The sequence below is a fragment of the Corvus cornix genome, chromosome 3, assembly GCF_000738735.6.
Source record: "Corvus cornix cornix isolate S_Up_H32 chromosome 3, ASM73873v5, whole genome shotgun sequence".
NCBI lineage: Eukaryota > Metazoa > Chordata > Aves > Passeriformes > Corvidae > Corvus > Corvus cornix.
Genome location: NC_047056.1, coordinates 17,683,765 through 17,705,015, shown reverse-complemented (window position 1 = coordinate 17,705,015; position 21,251 = coordinate 17,683,765). Strand labels below are relative to the sequence as shown.

The 21,251-nt window shown below is 46.0% G+C and overlaps 1 protein-coding gene across 1 annotated transcript; it reads right to left on the bottom strand.

The window, feature by feature from the left end:
• Positions 1–3,285: 3,285 nt before the first annotated feature.
• On the bottom strand, positions 3,286–5,576 carry CST3 (cystatin C). Its single transcript, XM_010393557.3, has 3 exons — positions 5,294–5,576; positions 4,690–4,803; positions 3,286–3,692 (listed from the first exon to the last, which is right to left on the bottom strand). The coding sequence occupies exons 1-3, from the start codon at positions 5,531–5,533 to the stop codon at positions 3,615–3,617; spliced, it is 432 nt and encodes a 143-aa protein (XP_010391859.2). The 5' UTR covers positions 5,534–5,576; the 3' UTR covers positions 3,286–3,614.
• Positions 5,577–21,251: the final 15,675 nt, after the last annotated feature.

Here is a 21,251-nt window from a genome sequence, read left to right as displayed (position 1 = left end):
ATGCTGAGAACTGTATGGCTGCATTTGTGAACCACAGTCACCCTTAATGCCCAGCCAATCTTCTCTCCAGCCTCCTCCTGCTTTTAGCCAGTTCTAGCACTTGGAGATGGTAATTTTCCTCCAGGGATGCCAGGGCTTCCCTCCTTGGCCCCACAAGAAGGGAAAAAAACCACACAACTCACCTGTAGAGATGAAGAGACTTCACCTAAGACAACAGAGAGGGACATGCTTAGGGTAAGCATCACTGTTTCACTGAAACAACTTTTCTCTTGCTAACTTTTATACTCAAGACACAGAATCCATTCCCTGACCTGGACTGAGTCCCAGTTTCTTCTGCAGCTGGGTGCTGGAAAGTGTTGGAGTTGGCAGGGCACAAGGTATGACGTTTCTCAGCCTGTGGGGAAGAGAGGACAGTGCCTCCCAGCAAGGCATAGTACAGTGAGGGCATCATGAGTCACTGGGGGTTTTTCTCCAGCTGGAAACAGGGAAACGTTTTCCAGTCGTCAGCCCTATGCTCACACACCCCCACATCTGCCTCCAGAAAGCTTAAAAATAGTGTCCAGCACACACCCCAAGACTCATCCACCAGCTTATCACGGGGACGAGCAGCTGAACTTCTCTTCTTCCCTGCCGCAAAATCCTACCTACCAGCAGGAGCCCATCAGCTCCCAGAGGTTGGGCAATGCCACATGAGTGAGTGATGACACAGAAGAGAGGCTTTAGCATGTGTCACCTCAAGCCCTGGGTCCTGCCCCAGGTCTGCTGTCCCAGTGAGCTGTGGCCCATGCCAGAGGGTCAGCAGGGAAGCACTCATAAGGGATTTGTGAAGCCTGCAGGTCCTCTTCAACCCTTCCTTGCCCAGCTGGGACTATGCTGCCCAGAGAGGAGAAACAGGCACCTGCCCTCCCACCTTCTCACCTGCAGGCCACCACCAAAGCTGGGTGAAATGAGTCATGGAAAGGCTCAGCACAGCCAGCACTAGGACACTTTCCTGCTTAACCCTGCAGAAATGATCTCCAGGTGACCATTGCATCCCACAAAGAAAGGGACATGAAGTCTTCCCTCTCCCATGCCAAGAGATAAAACACCAAGATTCAAAACTGGATGTGTGTTTGATGGGTAAATTTGACCTTCTGAGGGATCCACACTAGGGATTCTAAGGCATTGCATGTTAACAATGAATACAACCAGCCAAGCATCTTTAGACACTCACTGAGAGGTCTCTATGTCTTAGGCTAAGGAATATTGTGTACACTGAGCCCATGCACATCAGGAACAGCTCTGAGTGGCCTAGACTGAGGGCTGCAGGATGACCCAAATCCTCACATGGTCATTTCCTTCCATAATTGCAGGAAATTGCAATTTCAGCTGTGTGTACAGGGAGGTGTCCATACCTGGCAGGAGTGCTGATACAGCTTCAAGAATCTCAGAAAAACCCTGCAGGGCCACAACCCAGGGAGCAGCATGAGCAGGGAATGATGACCCAGGAGCTGGGAGCCACAAGTCCATGTGAGCACAGGCCTGCAAGTGCAGGCAGTGCTAAGGAGAGCTACACTCCTCACATGGTTGGCCCTAAACCTATCCCTGAGAACCAAGAGCCAAGAAAAAGCCTTGGGTTCATGTAGCAGCAGCAAAGCTCTAACCCCACTAAGTTTCAGGAAGAAGGGCCCCAGAATTGATCCATCAGATGCAAGCAAAGCAAAACAAGAGATTACATGAAACAAGCACATCCCTGTTCACATCTGACACTGACATTTCAAAAAGTCAGGCAGAGAACGCAGCTAACAAATGAGGGCTCAGTGCTCAGCTGGCCCCATCACCGCCAGCCAGCCAAGCAAAAAGACCTGAGGAGCAAAATGCTCTTGGCAGGGGAACTTCCACTAATGCTCTTAGCCTGTTGCAAATGCAAAGTAACACAGCCCACAGTGGAAGGTGTTTAAATTAGGTCAGGCCTTTTTGGCACTTCTCCAGGTGCAGAGCACACAGGGATAATCACCAAGGCTGACACTCAGCAGCTTGTGAGCGTGGAGTAATCTGTGCCATTCATTCATGCCCTTAGTCACTGGCATTTCAACAGGAAAATGCAAGACCTTTGGATTCAGGAGCTCCTAACACTCAAACTCTCACCTTCTCTGGCACAGCCATTCTTTTTCCCACGTGCTGTTCTGAGCTGATAGTTAATAAATAGAACAGAGTGCTGGAAATTACTCATTATGTCTATCTGTACCTTCATTTTGTGCCTAGACTCTTTTCTAAGGAGACCAATGCAATAACCTGTCCTCAAGCCAAGAGGATAACAGAGGCAAACTCACCTAAAGCATGAGGGAACCCCTTCACCACTGCCTTGTGCTTGTACAGGTGGAAGCCAGGTAATAAGCATGTATGAACTGAGGACTTAGAGAAGGACAAGTGAGGACACCTGAGCAGCTTGACCCAGGACTTCCAGGGCCAGCAGATGGAAACATGCAGAGTCACTGACCTGGCTGGCAAGAAAAAACAGGCCACCTATATGCAGAGCACTGAGAATGGGGTGACGAGGAGGGAAAACAAGGATTTATTCCTGTTGGATCTGAACACAACCCAGATGCAGATCTCTGGGGTCAGGCAACCAGTTCATCCTCCCAACAACATGAATCAAGATGTTCCCTAATGTTCACTGCAAGCTTGGCAAACCCTGGCAATGATGGGAAGTTGCATTTCCCTTGGGAAGAAGAGGAACCCACGTAAGATGCACTCCCCAGGAGCTGGACTCCCTGTATGCGTGGGTGAGATTTACACCAAAAGGCTTACTTCAAAGTACAGAAAAGCCAAGACACAAGATAAAGCATGAAATGTACTACCAGGACTGTGAAAAAACAAGAAGCACCCCCACTGCTCACCTCAGCACCTTCACCCACTCCCAAGATTCTCTGTTGACCTGGCACCTTTCCCCTACTACTTGAAAATGTAATTTTTTCAAGGGGATCCTCCTCCTTCCTTACAGCCTTACAACAAAACAGCACAGCAGCCAGAACACAAAACCATTACAGTCTCAGGACCAGCTAATCTTCCCAAGATCAAAAGTTTTCCAAAGCAGAGTTCCTTCAGTGAAAACAGCTAAGGCTTCCATCTCTTACTCAAAACCTGAGGCCAGCTTAAGGAAGAAGGAAGCATGGTTTGTTTCCTATGGGATCAGAGCCACATATTCCTTCTCATCCCATTCTTTGGGCAGGATAGCATAGGTGACATATAAAAGCAAGCCCTCCCTCCAAGACAGCAGACAATCAAAGAAAACCACACATCATGGCAATTATTAATTAAGTTTTTATGTTTACAGTAGTCATTTAATGTGGATACCAAGGGGTTTTAATAAGAATTCTGATGTTGGAGTGAATTCATTGGGAAAGCTGTAAGAAGACCAAAACAGCTGCTCTAAAATAGTAATTCCAAAGAAGAAAAAGTTGAGATCATACTGTGCTTTAAAAGTGAAGTTACATGGTTTAATTTGCATAGCACAAGCATATGTCAGTAGCCAAGTTACAGGCGTTGATAAAGCCCGTCTCAATTTGTGTTATTGCCTCTTTCTTTTAAATCTGAAGAACTGGTTGCTGGTCTCTGCTGGAATCTAGGTAGGCTTACTGGCACTTGCTCTCCAGCAGCTCCACTTGGTTTCGCCAAGGAACATTCAACACTACGAAGTTGCAAATGGTGTGCTAAGGAGAGAAAAAAAAAAAGTAGTTATCAGAATAAGAGCATGAAACAGTGTTATTTACCACTGTTCTACACTCCTGTGGCTCTCTAGATGTGCCCTCTCCAGACAAGTATTCTGGAGCAGCACTACAGGGCTCAGGGCGAGTCACATCTCTTAAATAAACCCTAAGAAATAATCTGATCCTCAGCAGTGCTGAGTGCTCAGCTTTATCTCCTTTATCCATTCACAGAGGAAAGCTTTTAGCACAGACAATACTCAAACATAAGCCCACAGGCACAGCTAAGCCACATGCACCTGTGTCAAATCATTGCAGTTGCTAGAGTGGTACAGACCAGCTTCGTGTTTCTCTTATGTGCAGCTAGACCTTACACAAGTGCAGGAAAGGGCACATACAGCCCATCACTACCATCAGCAGAAGGAATGAAGCACTATGGAAAAACCAAGGCCAGACGAACTTGGTGTTCCCACCCAAAAAGCTCATTACTCATTACAAAATGCCTGTGTAATAGCTTGGTGGGCACAGAGAGATAGGGTGATCTGCTTCCTTTGGGCAGTGCTTTGCCCAAAGCTCTATTCACAGCAATACAAGTCCCACAGGAAAGCATGCCAAGCATGTTTACATCACCAAGGGAAAGAAGAGATGAGAATTTTATGGGGACTGAGGACCCTGGACTGAGAGCCAGGAGGCTTGGCAGAGTTTCCTCCACATAGCCTTCTGATCCAGACCATGACTACTTCTTAAAAGGACTGAGACACATGCAGTGCTCCAGCCTGAGCTCCACTTACAAAGCAGCCAAAAGGCCCTGCCTTCTCTGACAACTGGCAAGACAAGTTCTGCAAGGGCAGAAATTGCTCTGCCTTGTCAAGGATAAAGGCATAAAGTCTCTGATGTCGGCTGAGGCAGACAGGGGACACTGACCACAGCCAGCTGTATTAAGCCAGCCAGTGGGATGGGGGTGGAAACTGAAGCAGTCAGCAGGCTGTACCCCGGAGCTTACCTTGGCCATCTGGGGCGCCTCATGGAAAGCACAGTGCTGGATATCAGTTGCTGGCTTTGTGCAGGTTGTCCGGGCAATCTCCACTTCCATTATGTACTTGACTCCAGCCACGATCTGCAACAAGACAAGTCAGCAGAGGCAACTTTACTCACAGCACACGGAGAAGGGCTCTCTGCCGAGACAAGCCTGGCAGAGAGGCAGGCAGTGTTCCTGTTACATGATAGAAAACAGACTCGGAAAGTACAGAGGGAATCGTATGTGGCAACCTCCACCAAAGAGGCACTTGGCATCCTCTCAGAAACAGGAAACAAAATCCAAGTAAACACGTCCCTCAAAGCAGCTTCCTTAGCAATAAACAAAGACACGTGCTAACTCATGAGCAGCACAGGGAAGCCACTGGCTACTTCCACAGCGCGCAGCACTCAAGGTCACTCAGACTGAGAGAAGCCAAGATATGAAAAAAGACTTTTAATCCCCTTCTGTGGGGAAAAAACGACAGCTTGAAGAGGCCCTCAGACTCGCCGTGTGCCCTTTCTCCAAAGGAATCCGGCCGGCCTCATTCCCAGCCCCGCGAACAGAGAGGGCCGCCCCCCGGATCGCTCACCTGCCTCTTGGCGCTGATGATGCGCACCACCCGGCTGGTGTACATGTCGTTGCTGGCCCTGTTGTACGCCGTCATGGCGAACTGCAGAGCCCGCTCCAGCCCCTCATCGTTCTCGGGGTCGTCGATGGTCTGCGGGGCGCCCACCAGCCGCGGGCGGAGCTCGCCGCCTCGCACGGCGCCAGCGAAGAAGAGCAGGGCCGCCACCAGCAGCACCGCCACAGACACTCTCTCGGCAGCCATGACTACGCTCTACCAGCTCCCCCTCACGGCCGTCGCCATTTTAAAGCCGCGGGGCGGGGCGGGCGGTGTTTTGGGCCGAGCCCCGCCCCGCCCCGCCCCGGCCGGGAGCCTCCGCCCCCGGCGGCGTTGCCCGAGGGCTTCCACAGGGTCAGGGGCGCGGGGGCACAGTGAGGGAGGAGGATGCTTTCCCGGACGGGCACGGGAGGTTGGAGGCTTTTTCCAGACTCTGTCTCCTCGTGGGTTATTCTTGTGCTTATTTCCGTCTACTGTAGAGGGAAAATAAAAGCCACAGAGCATTTTAAGGTACCGGTGTTGTTCCCAGCACAAAACACCTTGAGTAATTTCCTACCTCTGCCTCCGCAGCGCTGGTGTTGCCTCACTTACGCTTCGAGGGGCAGAGGCGGCTTCCCAGACGGGTGGCTTCGCTTCCCGTCTGCTCCCATAAACACCAACATTATCTCCGTCGTCCCATCAGGAACCCTAAGTTTGGAAAGACAGGAGTTAATATAGCACGAGAAGCCAGCTCCGGTGAGATTTAAGGCCTCATGGAGTTGTTAGGCTGAGAGAGGAGGAGGTTTTGCACCTGAATATCCACAGCTTGCCTTATAATGGAAAGGGCTTGTCTGCTGACTGGAATGGCTGCCTGCATGCCAGCATTTTCCAGCATGGAAAAACCCCTGCAGCTGGCAACAAGCTGAGCTATCAACACTGACAGGACATTGGGGTCGTTCTTATAGCAAGAGAAATAATCATAGAATGGCTTGGGCTAAAAGGGACCTTGAAGATCATTTCATTCCAACCCCCCTGCCATGGACAGGGACACCTTCCACTAGACCTGGCTGCTCAAAGCCCCTGGATGAACACCACCAAAATCACCTGCAGACACCCAAACAGAAACAAGCTGCATTTGTTGACTATTGCCAGTCCAAACCCCACAAAATCAGGACTTGAAACAAAGCAATTATGAGGAGAAAAAAAGGCTTGGCAAAAAAATTGTGTTCTACAGTTGATGAATAAAGAGCACCTGGTTCATGAAATAAAACTCCATTTTGCCCATTTGTTTCTGAAGGGTGCAGGGGTGCAACTATCTTGCTCTATCGGAGGTGCTTTTTTAAAAATATAAAACAGAAATTCCTGAATAAGCAGATGGCCAAAGAATCTAGTAATTAAAGAATCTACCAAGCAGCAGGAGACTAATGATAATATTGCAAGAGGTTGTAATACTGTGTGCTATCAGCATAACCAGAAAAATAGTGGGTTAGCATCTTCTTTTGTGGTTGGTTCAACACCACTGGAGCAATATCCAAAATATTTTCATCTGCCTTTTTGTCTGTGTTTCAGTTTCACTCAGGACTGCTGAGATTTTTATGACACCAGGCTTACTAATTTCTCCAGATAACTGCTACATTCCTTGTCCTTCCTCTTGACATCCCTCATCTCTCTTTCACCATTCAAAAATATAGTTGTCAAACATGAAAGTTTCACTTTTACAACTCTAGCCATTACAATATGTGCATATGTGCAGAAAATCCTTTAAATAAATGTTCTGTAGCCTCTAGCCAAAGCTTCTTGCCACCTGTATGGGCACAGAGATCCTGTGAAGTACAGTCAGCCAGGTCATTGTCCAGCTGGACAGTTATATGGACAGCTCTGTGTCTGTGGGACTGAAAGGTAAAATGCTCCATTGAATTCTTTGGTAAGGTTTGTGGGATCAAGCCCATAAAGACCTGGACAACAGAAATGGCAGATGGAAGTAGGATGGCCCACAGGTAGTGTTGCTGTGGGCCATGTCCCCAGGGTACTTTTCATGGCACAAACATTAACTCAGGGGCTTGTGTTCTTAAGGAAAAGAGTGTCTTTAAATGTGGAGATTTCTCCCCTTTGCAATTCCTAACGTGTACACAGGGCTGTTCTCTGAACACACTTCCAGAGATTGGTTGAACTTCCCAGAAAATTCTCCACTGTGGCAGCCCCTCACACATTATCTGAGTGCCTCCCCCTCCAGGGCTGCTATCTGCGTTTGTCTAAAGATAACAGCCTTTGGCTGGTTCCTGCAGGGCTGCAAAGCACAGCCTGCAGAGCTCTAATCTCTGCACGGCTCTCAGACAGAAACGGGGCCTGCAGGAGGAACAACGGCTTTTGTCGTCACCCACTAATGAGAAAGCAAACCTCAGATACTGAAAAATAATCACGCTCCCTACAGGTAGGAGATTACCTTTGAAATATCTCTAACCCCATACACTCTAAATGCTTTTTTAATCTGCTTTTTGACTCCTTTTTAAAATACATCAATCATAAATCAAGGTTAAATTTCCCAGTTTTCCTCTGTCAAACTGGCAGCCAGAACCAAATGCAGAGTTTGTATATGTTCACATGAGTCCCAGGGGCTCACCAAAAAAAGGCCTCTTGAGCAAGACAGTCAGCAGTTTATGAGTTGGGTCTGAGAGTGATTCAATACCAAAGGCAAACCTATTTCACTGCTGTAGAAGAGTGTCCTCTGCTTACAGAAACGAACCCGCCCCATATCAGCTTATTGAGTGATGCTGGAGAAACAGAGTCTCTGCCTTCCTTTTAGACTCATGATCACCACTCCCTGCTCTGGCATGCAGAGGCGTTCTTTTTCAGGAGAGGAATGGAAGCAGTGCCATGACTTGTCCACACAAAGAAAATCAGGTCTCTGTCTTGTCTCTCAGCTTCAAAAGGGTGGCCTCTGAAATCCAGATAGCTGATTTGAAAGTGCCCAATGAACCAGGACACAGCCACATCTCTTCTGCAGGTACACAGGTCCTCACATACTGGCAAACTCTTGCCACAAGCCAAAAGCCAGTAGTGGCTTTTCTGGATAGGCTGCAAGGTGGTTGTTAGCTGAAAAACAGTATATGCCAGGAGAGGTTTCAAGGGCACCAAATGGCTGCTCTGAACACATTTCAGTCCTGGCAGTAGAACCGGATTACTAAAGAACCCCCTCTCAAGTTCAAAGACTGCCTAAATAAGCTTAGCACTTAGCACTTAGTGCTGATTGCACCTTTCAGGCGATTCCGTGGGAAAAGAGCTATTGGGAAACACAGGCTCTCAGTCTAGGTGTGGAGTTCTCTTGAAAGCACAGCCTTAGATTTCTTGGGAACTGAAAAAAACAATTGACAAAAACCACATCCGGGTAGCACCGAGGGCTGTTCAGTCACTGGTGGTCACTTTTACAAATTAAATGCCAAACATCTCTCAGCACTGATCTCAAGTAGGTCAATGATTATCACCCTGCAAACAGTGATTCAGGACCCAGACAGCCCTCTGCTGAGCCCCACGCTGCTCACATCACTTGTGGGATGACAGCAGCACCTGCTTAGAATCCCTTTCCCTTATGCCAGTGCAGAAGATAATCTCCCTCTAAGAAATGGGTATTCACTTGCAGACATCTGCTTAGTAATTACTGCTGTTAATCTGCCTTTATGCCCGTGAGGGGAGGCATTATTGTTTACACACAAGCAGTAAACAAAGTAATTGGCAGCAGGAAAAGCTGCATTTCAAATAACTGCATGCAATCAGTTATGGTCAGATTGTGCAACTGAAACAGTGAAGCCACGGTACTGATAGTGGGTGCTGGTTTAAGTGAAGTACTGGTGCACTGGGGGTTTTAGCAAAAAATCCCTCTGCAGCAGCATCCTTTTTTTACTCTGAGAGAAATACAAATACCACCACAGCAATGGCATATATTCAAAATTATCACCAGAGATTTTCTGCAATCTGTGCCTTTGACAACTACATTACCTTGTATTTACTAAAAATAATTTGGCCATTCTCTTTTCCTCTGTATTCTTCATCTTATGTATTTGTTTGCCTCAGCCTGCAGAGAGATAGCTTTGCTTTGAATCGTCAAGGTAGCTTGCAAACAAAACCAGTCACCCATACCACACAAACTGGGATACTTGGCCACTAAGATTTTTCCTTCAAGAAAGAAGTGAAATTGTGAATAACCTCAAAATTCACCCTGCCAGTTGCTCACTCGCATGCACATCCTGCAAAAAGCCCACGCCAATAAGAGTTGTATTCATTAGCTCTTAGTAGATGCTTTTTTCATCCCCAGGAATTGTTTTGATTCAGAGCTGACAAAAAATGAGTTCTGTCCTTGGTCTCAAATCCAATCTCAAGCACAAAAGTGCATGTTTAAGCTTAGCTTCTGAGGACTATCAGTGACTTCACATGACTAAGAAGAAGCCTAAAATGAAGCGTATGTTTGTGTGCTGTGCTGAAAGTGGCCCTCCAGCAGCCTGCTGGGATACTAGACTGGGATTCAAAGAGTAGAGCGCTGAGGCTTTGCAGATCCCTGGAAGCCCGGGGGAGAAAGCGCTTCCTCTGCAGTAGCATGGTGTCCATGCAGAGTTCCCCCAAGCTCCCCAGGAGCTGGTTCACAGTCACACCACTCTTGTTCTCTCCATAAATCAAATCATTTCTCTCCTCCCTCAGCAACAGCTTGTAGAGTAACTTCAATACTTCAAAGTCCAAGGGCTTCAGGACATAGCACAAATTTGTGTGTTCACTAAGCATGGTATCATGCTTTAAGTACACGTATTTATGATGAAGGCCCTTTTTCAAGAGCAAGATGACAAATCCCTAATCCTTGCAAGAACACAATTAAAAGGCCATCCAGGACCTCAAGTTTTCATTGGCTCAAGTCAGCTCCCCTGCTGTGATCCCAGCAGAGCCAAGCCAGGTACCAGACTGCTTTGGATTGCATGGCACTGCACAGACAGACGCAACTGCTTTGGTTTTTTTCATTCTGGGGTTGGGGAGGTATGTTTGATTGTTCGTTTGGTTTTGTTGTTTTGTTTTTAAGAGACAACTGTTGTGCTCTCAAATAAAAGATTTCTCATTGGAAGACAAATCAGTGGTACACAGCCTGGATGTTTTCACAGTCCCCATATACAACCAGAGGTACAACCTCTGTTCTAAGTGTTGAAGTGGTTACAGTTCCTGTCTGCCCAGCATTTCAGAGCACAAAACTCTGCCTGGTTAAGGCTTTTTTGCAGGGAATGGGGAAGCAAAACTTGGATCTATAAAACATCTGAGTGCAGAGAACAGCCTGTTCTCAAGGGACTGACTTGCCAGCAGGATTCCTCACTGCTTCTCATTAGGAAGCACTTAAGCTCTTTTCTACATTGTGCTTGTTGGATTTGAAGCATGGGAAGGGGCAGGAGCACCTATTGTGTTTAATGATTGCAAGAGAGGAATTGTCAAGGTAGCTTGCAAACAAAACCAGTCACCCATACCACACAAACTGGGATACTTGGCCACTAAAATTTTTCCCTCAAGAAAGAAGTGAAATCGTGAATAACCTCAAAATTCATCCTGCCAGTTGCTCACTCGCTGCTCTATGCATGCACATCCCGCAAAAAGACCAGCCCACTCCAAAACATGAAGGGGCCTTTCAGAAGAGTTTGTATTGTCACACATAAATAAGATTACTGCATCAATGATCATTATTTAATTAACACACAGTTAATCTACAGGCCATGCTGCAGCCCACATTTATAGTTATCCATCCCTCAGGTTTCAGCAAGCTCAAGTGCACAAGTGAAGACTCACTTTCAGAGCAGTGCTTTTACTCAAAGAAGTGGTTATTTGTGAGTGAGATGACTGCTTCATATCCAGTGGCTGCAGTCAGTTTGCTTCAGTTCAAAAGTTTCTGTCATCCAAGCAGAGACAGAAAGCCAGATCACAGCACCTAACACAGTGGATGACACAGAGCTATAAAATGTCAACAGCACACTTAAAAAAGAATCTTAAGAGGGTGGAGGGAATAGCAAAAAATGTGTCTCACAACCTAGGAGGACAACACTTACCAATGGAGCTGCTCACAAAGACTTGCACAACATTCTCCCAGCAATCTACATAACACACATCTGTAAAAAACAGATTTAATGCCCTGGATTCATTTGAGCAGGAATAATTAAAATGTGTAAACATGAGGAGGAAAAAATAAAATTGTGAATATTGAAAAAATAAAATTCCTTCTCAGATTCCCAGCTGGCTAATAATTAGGCTTTGATGAACATGGCAACAGGGCAAAGACAAGGAAGCTTTAGTGTCATTGCAGTTTACTGGGGAGTTGTGTCCAGCTCCTGTAGGAATAGCTGCATGGATCAGATGTTTCATTCTTAAGAGCTCAGCCACAGTGCTATGGTGTTGGTGAACAACAGTTCAGAATCCCAGGATGGGTCAGCTTGGAAGGAACCAGTGGGTCATCTGGTCCAACCTCCCTGCTCAAGCAAGGTCATCCAGAGCACATGGAGTGTGTCCAGACTGTTCTTGAGCATCTCCAGTGAGGAAGACTCCACAGCCTTTGGCACCTGCTCTCCCTTTGCAATTCCTAACGTGTACACAGGGCTATTCTCTGAACACACTTCCAGAGATTGGTTGAACTTCCCAGAAAATTCTCCACTGTGGCAGCCCCTCACACATTATCTGAGTGCCTCCCCCTCCAGGGCTGCTATCTGCGTTTGTCTAAAGATAACAGCCTTTGGCTGGTTCCTGCAGGGCTGCAAAGCACAGCCTGCAGAGCTCTAATCTCTGCACGGCTCTCAGACAGAAACGGGGCCTGCAGGAGGAACAACGGCTTTTGTCGTCACCCACTAATGAGAAAGCAAACCTCAGATACTGAAAAATAATCACGCTCCCTACAGGTAGGAGATTACCTTTGAAATATCTCTAACCCCATACACTCTAAATGCTTTTTTAATCTGCTTTTTGAGTCCTTTTTAAAATACATCAATCATAAATCAAGGTTAAATTTCCCAGTTTTCCTCTATCAAACTGGCAGTGAGATCATAATGTAGTATAATGAATAGCAAAGTTTGCATATGTTCACATGAGTCCCAGGGGCTGGAACCTGAAAAAAACCCTGCAAATTACTGTGAGATGTCTGAGGGGAAACAAAATCCGTAAGGCTGTGATGATACATCACTGCACCAGCCCAGCAGCAACATGTAGTGTGCAGATATACTTATGCAAAATAGGTTTTGTACTAGACTAAGAGTAAACTAATAGAACCATCCACACACAGACACCTATCCAATAAACAAAACACTACCTGAGTGAGAGCAGGAAGGGGAACAAAAATTACGTGTGCTCCTGTATCCTTGAGACATTTTTAAAAGCCCAAATGCCACTCAGCTGTTCGAGTGTTACTTTCTGATTTGGTAGGCAATCTCATCTGGAGAATGCACTGACATTATGCATTCAACCCTTCCTCTTTTCTAGTGCAGGGGACCTCCAAAATCAGAGAGGACAGAATTAAATTAGGCAGCTGGGTGTGGAATTAAATAACCACATTAACACTTGCTAATTTTTTTTCCAGTTATTCTGAATCATTTGGTGTCAGGTTGAAATATTCCATAGGGCACTTGGATACTGGCTGTTGAACTTCAGGACTCCAGCTGATCAGTTTTTTACATCGTAGGAAATCACTCAACAACAAAAAGACCTGATTACCATGGCTGCACTTCACTGGGAAAATCGAGAGCAGCTGAGCATGCCTTGAGGCAGTCATTACAAGGACATCACAGCCACTTCAGCATCAAGCAGCATTATCCACCCACAAGTCCTGCTGTGCTGAGCAAAGCAAGAGCCTCACTGTGCCGAGTTGGTACAAAGGAGGAAGCCTGGAGGGTTTACAGCCCAGCACTTCAGTTCTGGGCTTGAAAACACACAGGCAGCCATGTAATGCCATTCTCTCAGGTGGGGTAATGCTTTCTTGATGCAAACAGCAGAAGCAGGAGTAATACCTTAGCCATCCCTAACTTTGAACGATGAGGACATGTCTCCTGAACCCTTTGTTGGCTTCCCAAGAAAAAATTTAATTCTCCCCCCAAATACTCACCTAAACTCCTCACAAAGACACCTTGTCTTTTTCCTTCAAATTCCAGGATAAAACTTTGCTTGGATGAGAAACTAAAGCAGTGGACAGGACGGCAGTGCATTAAATCCATTATTTCTGCTCCTTGCCCCTCGTGCCTGTATCTTGCTGTTCCTGCTACACAGTGAGTTGAAACTCAAAGTGAGAAGAGTTCCTTCCTCCTCCTATGCTGGTGCATTTGCAGACACCAACAAGGAGTTCAGTGCTTACACGCCACAATCCCAGAAATCATTTGGAGTTCACAGGAATGAAGTCAGCTTATGGTAGTGAGGATTTGTCCTGTAGGGTCTTCCTGCATTTTTCTTGAAGATCAGATCCTTCCTGGAGAAGTGAACTGTGAATTTGGGGAGCTGTCAATATGATCATTAATTGAACTTCTAGTACAACTGATGGCTTGTAAAACCAGTACAAGCAAGGTTATTGCCCAAGAACACAACATAGCTAAATACAGTGAATGAGATTTGACTCAAGGCCCAAAATCAGGAGTGAGAGATTGAAAATATGCCATAATACCTCTCATTTAATAGCATTATTATTTATTTCTTTCTTCCCTCAGCATATTTTGTTTCAGCCACAGGGGGAGAGTCCCCCCAGGAGATCATTGTTAATAAACTAAAAGGTGTATTTCATGTACTTCTGATTGGTCAACATCAAGGACTCACTCCATGCATGCAGTAATCCAACCTCACATGTAATTAACAGTATCCACTTTAATAATGTCAGGAATGCAGGCTCTCTTCCCCCCACCTCAAAGGATTTTGGCTGTAAAAGGGTCCAGTATTTCAAGGTCACCTCAACAGTCTCAAGTTTGGTTGTAATTCACTCATTTGCTGACACAGCCTTGTAAAAGGTTAAGGGGCGTTTTAATCCAGGTGAAAACCAGGCCACCCTCTCCTCACAGCCAGACGAAGGCACGTGGTAGGGCCCCAGTTTCCAGAACCACAAGAGAAACTAAAACAGCCTTACCTTTCCTATTACGAATGCTTTAGAGGATAAAAAGAAGGTTGCAGACCTCTTACCATGGTAGAGATCATTGCCAAAAAAATGCAGAAAACATCTACATGGTACCTCACTGCCTGAAACCCAGGGACTCCAACACCTGCTTCTGCAAGTCCTTAAACACACAACTCAGAAACCCCACCTGCTTCATCATGAGCAACACTGGGGCCCTTCTAAGGGGGTTTCTATAGCCAAGTGTGTGAGGGAGCATCAGCCAAGGGCAGGTGGAACCATGTGGGTGGTCAGTGAATCAGTCTCCTTAAGACACAATGCCTGTGTAACTGGACATTCCCAAGCAGAGGGTTTGGGGAAGAAAGAGCACCAGGATTCTCACTGCGAGGGAAGCAAAACCAGGGGAAGCACAGCCCTCTGCATGAAGCAGAAGCTGAGGTTTGCAGGGAATCCTGCAAAGAACAGAGGAGGCTGAGAGAGCAGCCAAAGAATCATGGGAGACCTGTAAGCTGTCCCTGTTTTGCTCCCTTTCTGACTCTAGCCTGGGGATCATGCAGGGTCCAGAGAGATGCCTCCAGCTCTGATCCCATGCTGTCCTCCCCTCTCTGCCTAGGCCTAACCAGCTCAGTCACCATGTGTGACTCAGTGCTGTGGGAGTTGAAGCCTGTGGCAGAAGGGAGATCCCACTGAAGACAGAGGCCTCTGCAGTCCTCTCTGACCCTGACCCCACATGAAAGCTGTTTCTCCAAAACCCAGTCATCCATACTCAAGGGCATAGCCCAATCAGTCCCCCCAACAAGCCATCCTCTGTTGTGAAGTTCACTCTCTTGGATTTCAATTGTGAAAATGTCCTGCCACTGTAGGAGTCATGCAGTCACCAAAAAGCTGAGATTAGAGATTCTGGAAAGAACAAAACCAAGCAGTAGTAAACCAACAGTTGGTCTCAGGCTCACAGAGGAGTCCCAGGCTGGGAAGAAAGAAATTAAATTATTTACATAGGGTTCTCAAGCAATCATTAGCAGGGCCAGGTACACATACTCCACACAAACTGGCAAGTGCCTCCTTTCCCTCTCTTTCCCAAGCCATGAAAACGCTGGCCAACCTCCCAGTTCAGTCCTCTGACTGCATGACAATGGAGCACTCCTTGGAACTCCACTGTCCAAAGTGTTACACTGCATAGAAGTCTGTCATTCTGCTTTCCCAAATATCACGGTGTCCCGCAGTGGTAGGGAGGAGAAGACAGATCCAGCAGGCAGGAATTGTGCAGCAAGATTGATTTATTTAATTATTTTACAAACTCTTTTAACTTTTTTCTTAGTAGTCTAATTGGTCAAAGGATCAGCCACCCCCTGGGGTGATTGGCTAAAATCCTAAAACATCCATTGTCAAAATATTTTTCTACTGTACCATAAACAAAGCTCTGCAAGGTCACAGGTGTTCATAGTTTATAGAACTCTGCTAATATCTTCCCTGAGAGAGAAAAGTCTCTCGTGGGACTGAAAAGAAGCAAGAAAAATTCTTGCTAGCAGCATATTTGTATCCACACCCAAAATCCTTGGTATTTCCTCTAAAATTCACAGCATGGCCAGGAAATTGCCTTCTTTCCCTTCTTGCCCTCCCTAGCAGTCAGGCAACCCTCCTGGATGCTGCAAGTGGCCACTTACAGTAGGATAAGTAAGCCCTGTGGCTCAGCCAGACTCAGTGCACCCCTTCACCTGGGTCAGGTTGAGTGAGCCTCCCCACAGACAGTCCCAGGGAGACCTTTTATTTATGTGGAGTGCAAGCCCACAGTGAAGAGTATGGTGCCAGACAAGGCTAGAAGGAAGCAGTGGCTCTGCAGCAATAAACACAAACCAGGAAACATGGCAACCAGCCACACCCTGACTTGGGGCATGGCTGTGAGGAAGCGCAGAAATGTTCTCTGGTGAGGTATCTTTGCAACACAACATCCCCAAAGCCAAGTGCAGAGGACGTCAGGACGAACCAGGCACAGAAGGGGAAGTAATGCAGGGAGATGCCAGATTTTGTAAAGGCCTCTGGGGTCACAGGTGAGGTCACATCGCCTGCAAATCCCCACAGCCACGGTCCTGTCTGCAACGTGCCAAGGCAAATGTTTTCCAAACCTGTCCTTGACACCTGTTGGAAAACTAGGGAACACAGGACCCACATTTCTCCTTTATCTGGGGAGTATCTTTTCGACTTTTCTGGTTGCTTCAGAGATATACCTCCAAAAATATGTGTGCACTGGGGGCTACCAGGAGACATAAAAGCTAGCAAGCCATCTTCTCAGAGCTTCCTTCCCATCTGGCCTGACACATTTGGACAAGGGTTCAGTACTGTTCCTGTGTTCCCACTGGGCTCCCTCCATTTCAGTCATTGAATTCACACACATCTCAGGATGCATGCAAAGGTAGTCTCCTTTTCTTCCAAACCTCCATCTTCTACTTGCTCCAGCAAGAATTCTGAGTACCACCAGCTCCATTCTAAGGTGATGCTTTCTACAAAGTCCTCACTTAGGAATTTTAGGTAGCAACTCAGAAATTAATGTTTTGAAAAGGCCTTGTCGCCTCCAGTTGCTCTGGAGACCAGCAAATGCTACAGATATTTATAGACCTGGCCATGCCATCTCTAACTGCCTATCTCTCTCTTTGCATGCTCAAGCGCTTCTAATCGCCGTATACCACCCAACAACTTCCTCTGAAATGTGTGTGCTCACCACCTATTAAAGGCTGGCAAACACAGGTAAGTGTTTTGAGGCATGACCTGATGTATGGCTCAAAGGAATGTTGGTTTAAAAGGGGAGTAAAGCTACCCCTGCCCCAACCTTCTGGCAGCCTGACATACATTGTTTAATGTATGGTTTGGCCCTTGCCTTGCATCCAGCACAAACAGGGCCATATGAGGTCAGTAATACTGGGAAAAGCCTGAATTAGATAGAATGTAAGAGCTTGACTGCTAATTATCCATATGGCCTTGAAGCCTTGGACAGCCAGGGGTCTACTACAGGATAAACTACAGGATGATAGATACAAACACTTGGGTTCTGAAGACAAGGACTCTGATGAGTAAGATCTAGCAAGTCTGTCTATGGTTAAGACATTTCTATCTCATGTATATGATGCCCAGAGCTGCAGATCTTACTCTTACCTTAACAAAGTAACAAAAAACATCTGGAAAAAAAAATCACACCAGGGACAGTACTTTGTATATCCTAAGCAATGGATGATCCAGGTCTAAACACAGTAGGGGACAGAGAGAATGTTTTTCATCCTCCAACTTCTTTCACACCACCCAACTGCTTAACTAGAGGTGCAGCCACAAAGTTTGCCACTACAGACTCTCAGGGCCAGTTCTGCTTGGAGAACTGTAATTCCCTCTCTGGGAATTCCTGCACTGTGCATGTCTTTCACCAAAAAATTCAGTCATCTCCTCTGGGAAAACGAAATAAGGCAACAGCTTTCCCAGTCACAAGAAGATGAGCTCAAATGTGACTTTGGGTGGCTGCACTGAGCCACCTGGAAACATCCCCTGCTCAGCTGGTAAAAGGCAACATCCAGGTGGAACATCACCCACAACCCAAGGTGGGATTTTACAGCACCTGCTCAAAACAAAGCTGGAAAGCAAAGAACAGGGTGAAACCAAAATGAGGGATGGAAGAAAACACCAAATCTGAGGTCAACATCAAAACCTAACCAAATATAAATCTCCGGACAGAAACGTTGAAGTCCAGAAGGAAAGAAGAATGAACCAAAAAAGGTTCAGGATTAAATACTCAACTCAGAACAGAACAAAATTAGTTGAGGAACAAAACAAGAGACAAAATGGGACGCAAGCAATACTAAAGAAAGTTTGGAAAAAGAAGTGTTCTCATCAGAGAAATATTAAAAAAATATATTTTGTTTTACAGAAGTATTTACTTTTTATAAAAGTCAGTATTGTTAATGAAAAAGAGACTAAACTCTGATTCCAAAATCACATGTGCCCTCATGCCTGCAGTCAGGTCCCAAAAGTCAGACATTGATACATTTCCAAACTGCAGGATTTCTAAGCCAATCTAAGGCTGTTTGTTTGCTGTCTGGAGTATAAAGCTATGAACCAAGTTTTCCATTCTGTTTGGTTATGATTTCAACATCCTATCTGGAACATTCAGCTCATGTTTTCATGTTTTTCTAAGCAACCATGAGGGTTAGAATTTTTTTTTTTTTTTTCAATTAGAAAATGGAGTTTCTTATGCAATATCTTTCTTCCAGCAGCTTTAAGGAGAAAAAAAAAAAAACCTACAACATCCTGAGACTGCTGACAAAGCCATAAGGCTTAGTAACCACTGCCATATGCCATAAAAAATGCTTTTCATTTCCCCTCCACACATAACTCACTTATTTCTGTCATTCAATCTCTATCCCAAAGGTTTTACTGCAGTTTTTGCTGAACCAGTGTATTGCAATGAACTATTTGTAACTTCCTTAAAGAATTTCCATTAAAGCATGACTTGGATGGCTCAACAAGTCAATATCATTGATACTATACCTGTCATAGACAAACAAACATCTGTGCTTGGATGGGATGAAGACATCATTTTATGGAGAAGCAGTGCTCCCAAGACCACCACAAAGGCACATGGTGCCCATGAGTGCCAGATTTTAGGTTCACATCTCAAAGGAAACTCAAAGAAGTGGAAAATCACAAGTAGACACAAAGCCCCTTCAATGATTTCATCAACAGTTTAGAAGAGCCCTCTGCTGTGTTTGTTCTGGCAAATACATGAAATATCTAAGCCTCATCAAAATGCAAGTGTTGAAGCATGTAAATAAATGATGAAGCAAGTTCTCCCACTCTAGAAGAGCTCTGGCTTTTTTTGCCAGTGGATATTCCCACACAGATGCATGCCAGCATATGCTAGTCTTCCAACATATGTCCCTAAACTCACCCTAACTTGAAACATTTCCCCTTGTCTCCCCTGGACAGCAAACTCCAACCAGAGTCAGAAGGAAGTCACATTGGACTGAAAAGTGCCAGACCTGTGTCCTTGGTTTCCTGGAGAAAAATTGCTCTCCTGGGAACTACCTGGATTTTAAAGGATTTCCTTCTCTTCCCTGGCATGATGTGACTCAGTTTCCAACAGACACTGCACACAACTTCTGTGGATCCATGACAGGAAAGATTCTAAGCCTAAAATGAGGAGACTTGCCAGGTCTCTAGAGATGTCCTTCCACCCTTCTGTCGGTGTGCTACAGAAACCTTCGCCAAACATGTCCTTTGACAGACTATCTGAGGCCAGGGACAGGAATGACACCATTTTTTATACTGCTTTTTAAGAACCTCCAAAAAAGGACATTCATTTCTTGCCCAAGTAATTTGGTCTGCTGCTTTGCTATCCTCATCCCTGGAAACACTTTTCTGATTCCAAACTCTGATGTCCCTTGCTGTGATCTAATACTAATACAGCTAGCAGGAACACAGAGAACACATTACTCTGCCACAGATGACCTCACATCAATCACACCAGCCCCCAAAAAGGGAGCAGAGTCATTTTTCCAAACTTACTGTAGTGTTCTGACTACTATTTCTTCACCAATTATTAATTAATTAATCATTATTCAATTATACCAATTGTATTTCAACTATATCAATTATCTTTTCCTTGAAGGGTGAAAGACTTGGGTGCTCAGCAAAGCAGGAATGTGGGAGGTTGAAATACGTGTTTGCGAAAGTGCCAGGTAAGAGCAGGAAAGAAACTAGGCATTGGAAGGCAGGAGAGTAGATGGAAAAGGTCAGAATTACATTGTCTGGGGGAGTAAATGCTTCAACCCTGTAATCAAACAGAAAAAGTCCTATCACTGGTGATTAAAAACTCAAATTAGTACCAAACTAAACCTACTGCATGTGCCAACACTCTTTCTAGAAGCACAGGTGCCACATTCTTCTCTGTAGGTCAACTAGCAGCAAGGGTATGGCTGCAGGCAGACCTTCTCCAGCTCTGCTATTCTATCAGCAAGACTGTCCAAAACCACCAGAGTGAGGAGAAATGCATTGCTGTCACCACATTTCCACCTGCTCACTGTGTTTTCTCTCATTAGCCAGCCTCAATATTTCCAGCCTCCATGTTCTCCCATTCCTAAGAAACCTGCAATGAAAGGGAAAAACTCACCCAAGCACTAAAATAATATTGTTTTAAAGACAGAGCAGTCACCACAGAGTCCGGCCCTTACTCCAAGAGCTGGGATCCGGTGGAGACTCAGGGATTTTTTTTTTTGCCACGATGGCCTCTGTTTTCTCACCGTAGGCCTGGTATGAGGAATGGGAGCTCCCTGGTGGCAAAACGTGAATTTGCAAAGATGGACTCTCACTGGCCCCTGCTCATATGGAAGTCTCGGGATAACAGGAACACAGTCCTGTGCTGCCCTCTCCCAGGGCACTGAGACCAGTCACCCCTGAGCACTGAACACGATGGTGTCTGGTGCAGGTGTGCCTGTTTCAGAGCCCAGCACAACTCCCAGCTCCTCCTCACAACCCTGCATCCCTTTCTCCAGCCCAGGCATGCACACCGTGCTGGGACACACATTCACAGGCCAGGAGGTACCTGTGTTGCGTTAATGACAAAATCAACAGCAACCAGATTACTGTCACCCATTCAGCTTTCACAACACCCCAAAACAGAACCAAGACCCAGCCACAACCCAAGGGAATTTGGGGGAAAAAGAGGTTGGACTGCCATGATTTTCACAAAACAAGAGGCCTCCACTTTTTCCTACCTGATTTTTAGCACTGCCTTCTTAGGCAACAGTCCAGATCAAGTGCCCAGCAGCCCTTAAATAGTTAGGGACCCCAGGGGATCTGGAAGAACCAAACCACTCCACC

Coding starts and splice junctions, on each gene's coding strand:
- CST3 (XM_010393557.3), bottom strand. CDS start 5,533: ATGGCTGCCGAGAGAGTGTCTGTGGCGGTGCTGCTGGTGGCGGCCCTG. Junction 4,804..5,293: donor TCATCAGCGCCAAGAGGCAG/GTGAGCGATCCG, acceptor GTCTTGTTGCAG/ATCGTGGCTGGAGTCAAGTA. Junction 3,693..4,689: donor AGGCGCCCCAGATGGCCAAG/GTAAGCTCCGGG, acceptor TTCTCTCCTTAG/CACACCATTTGCAACTTCGT.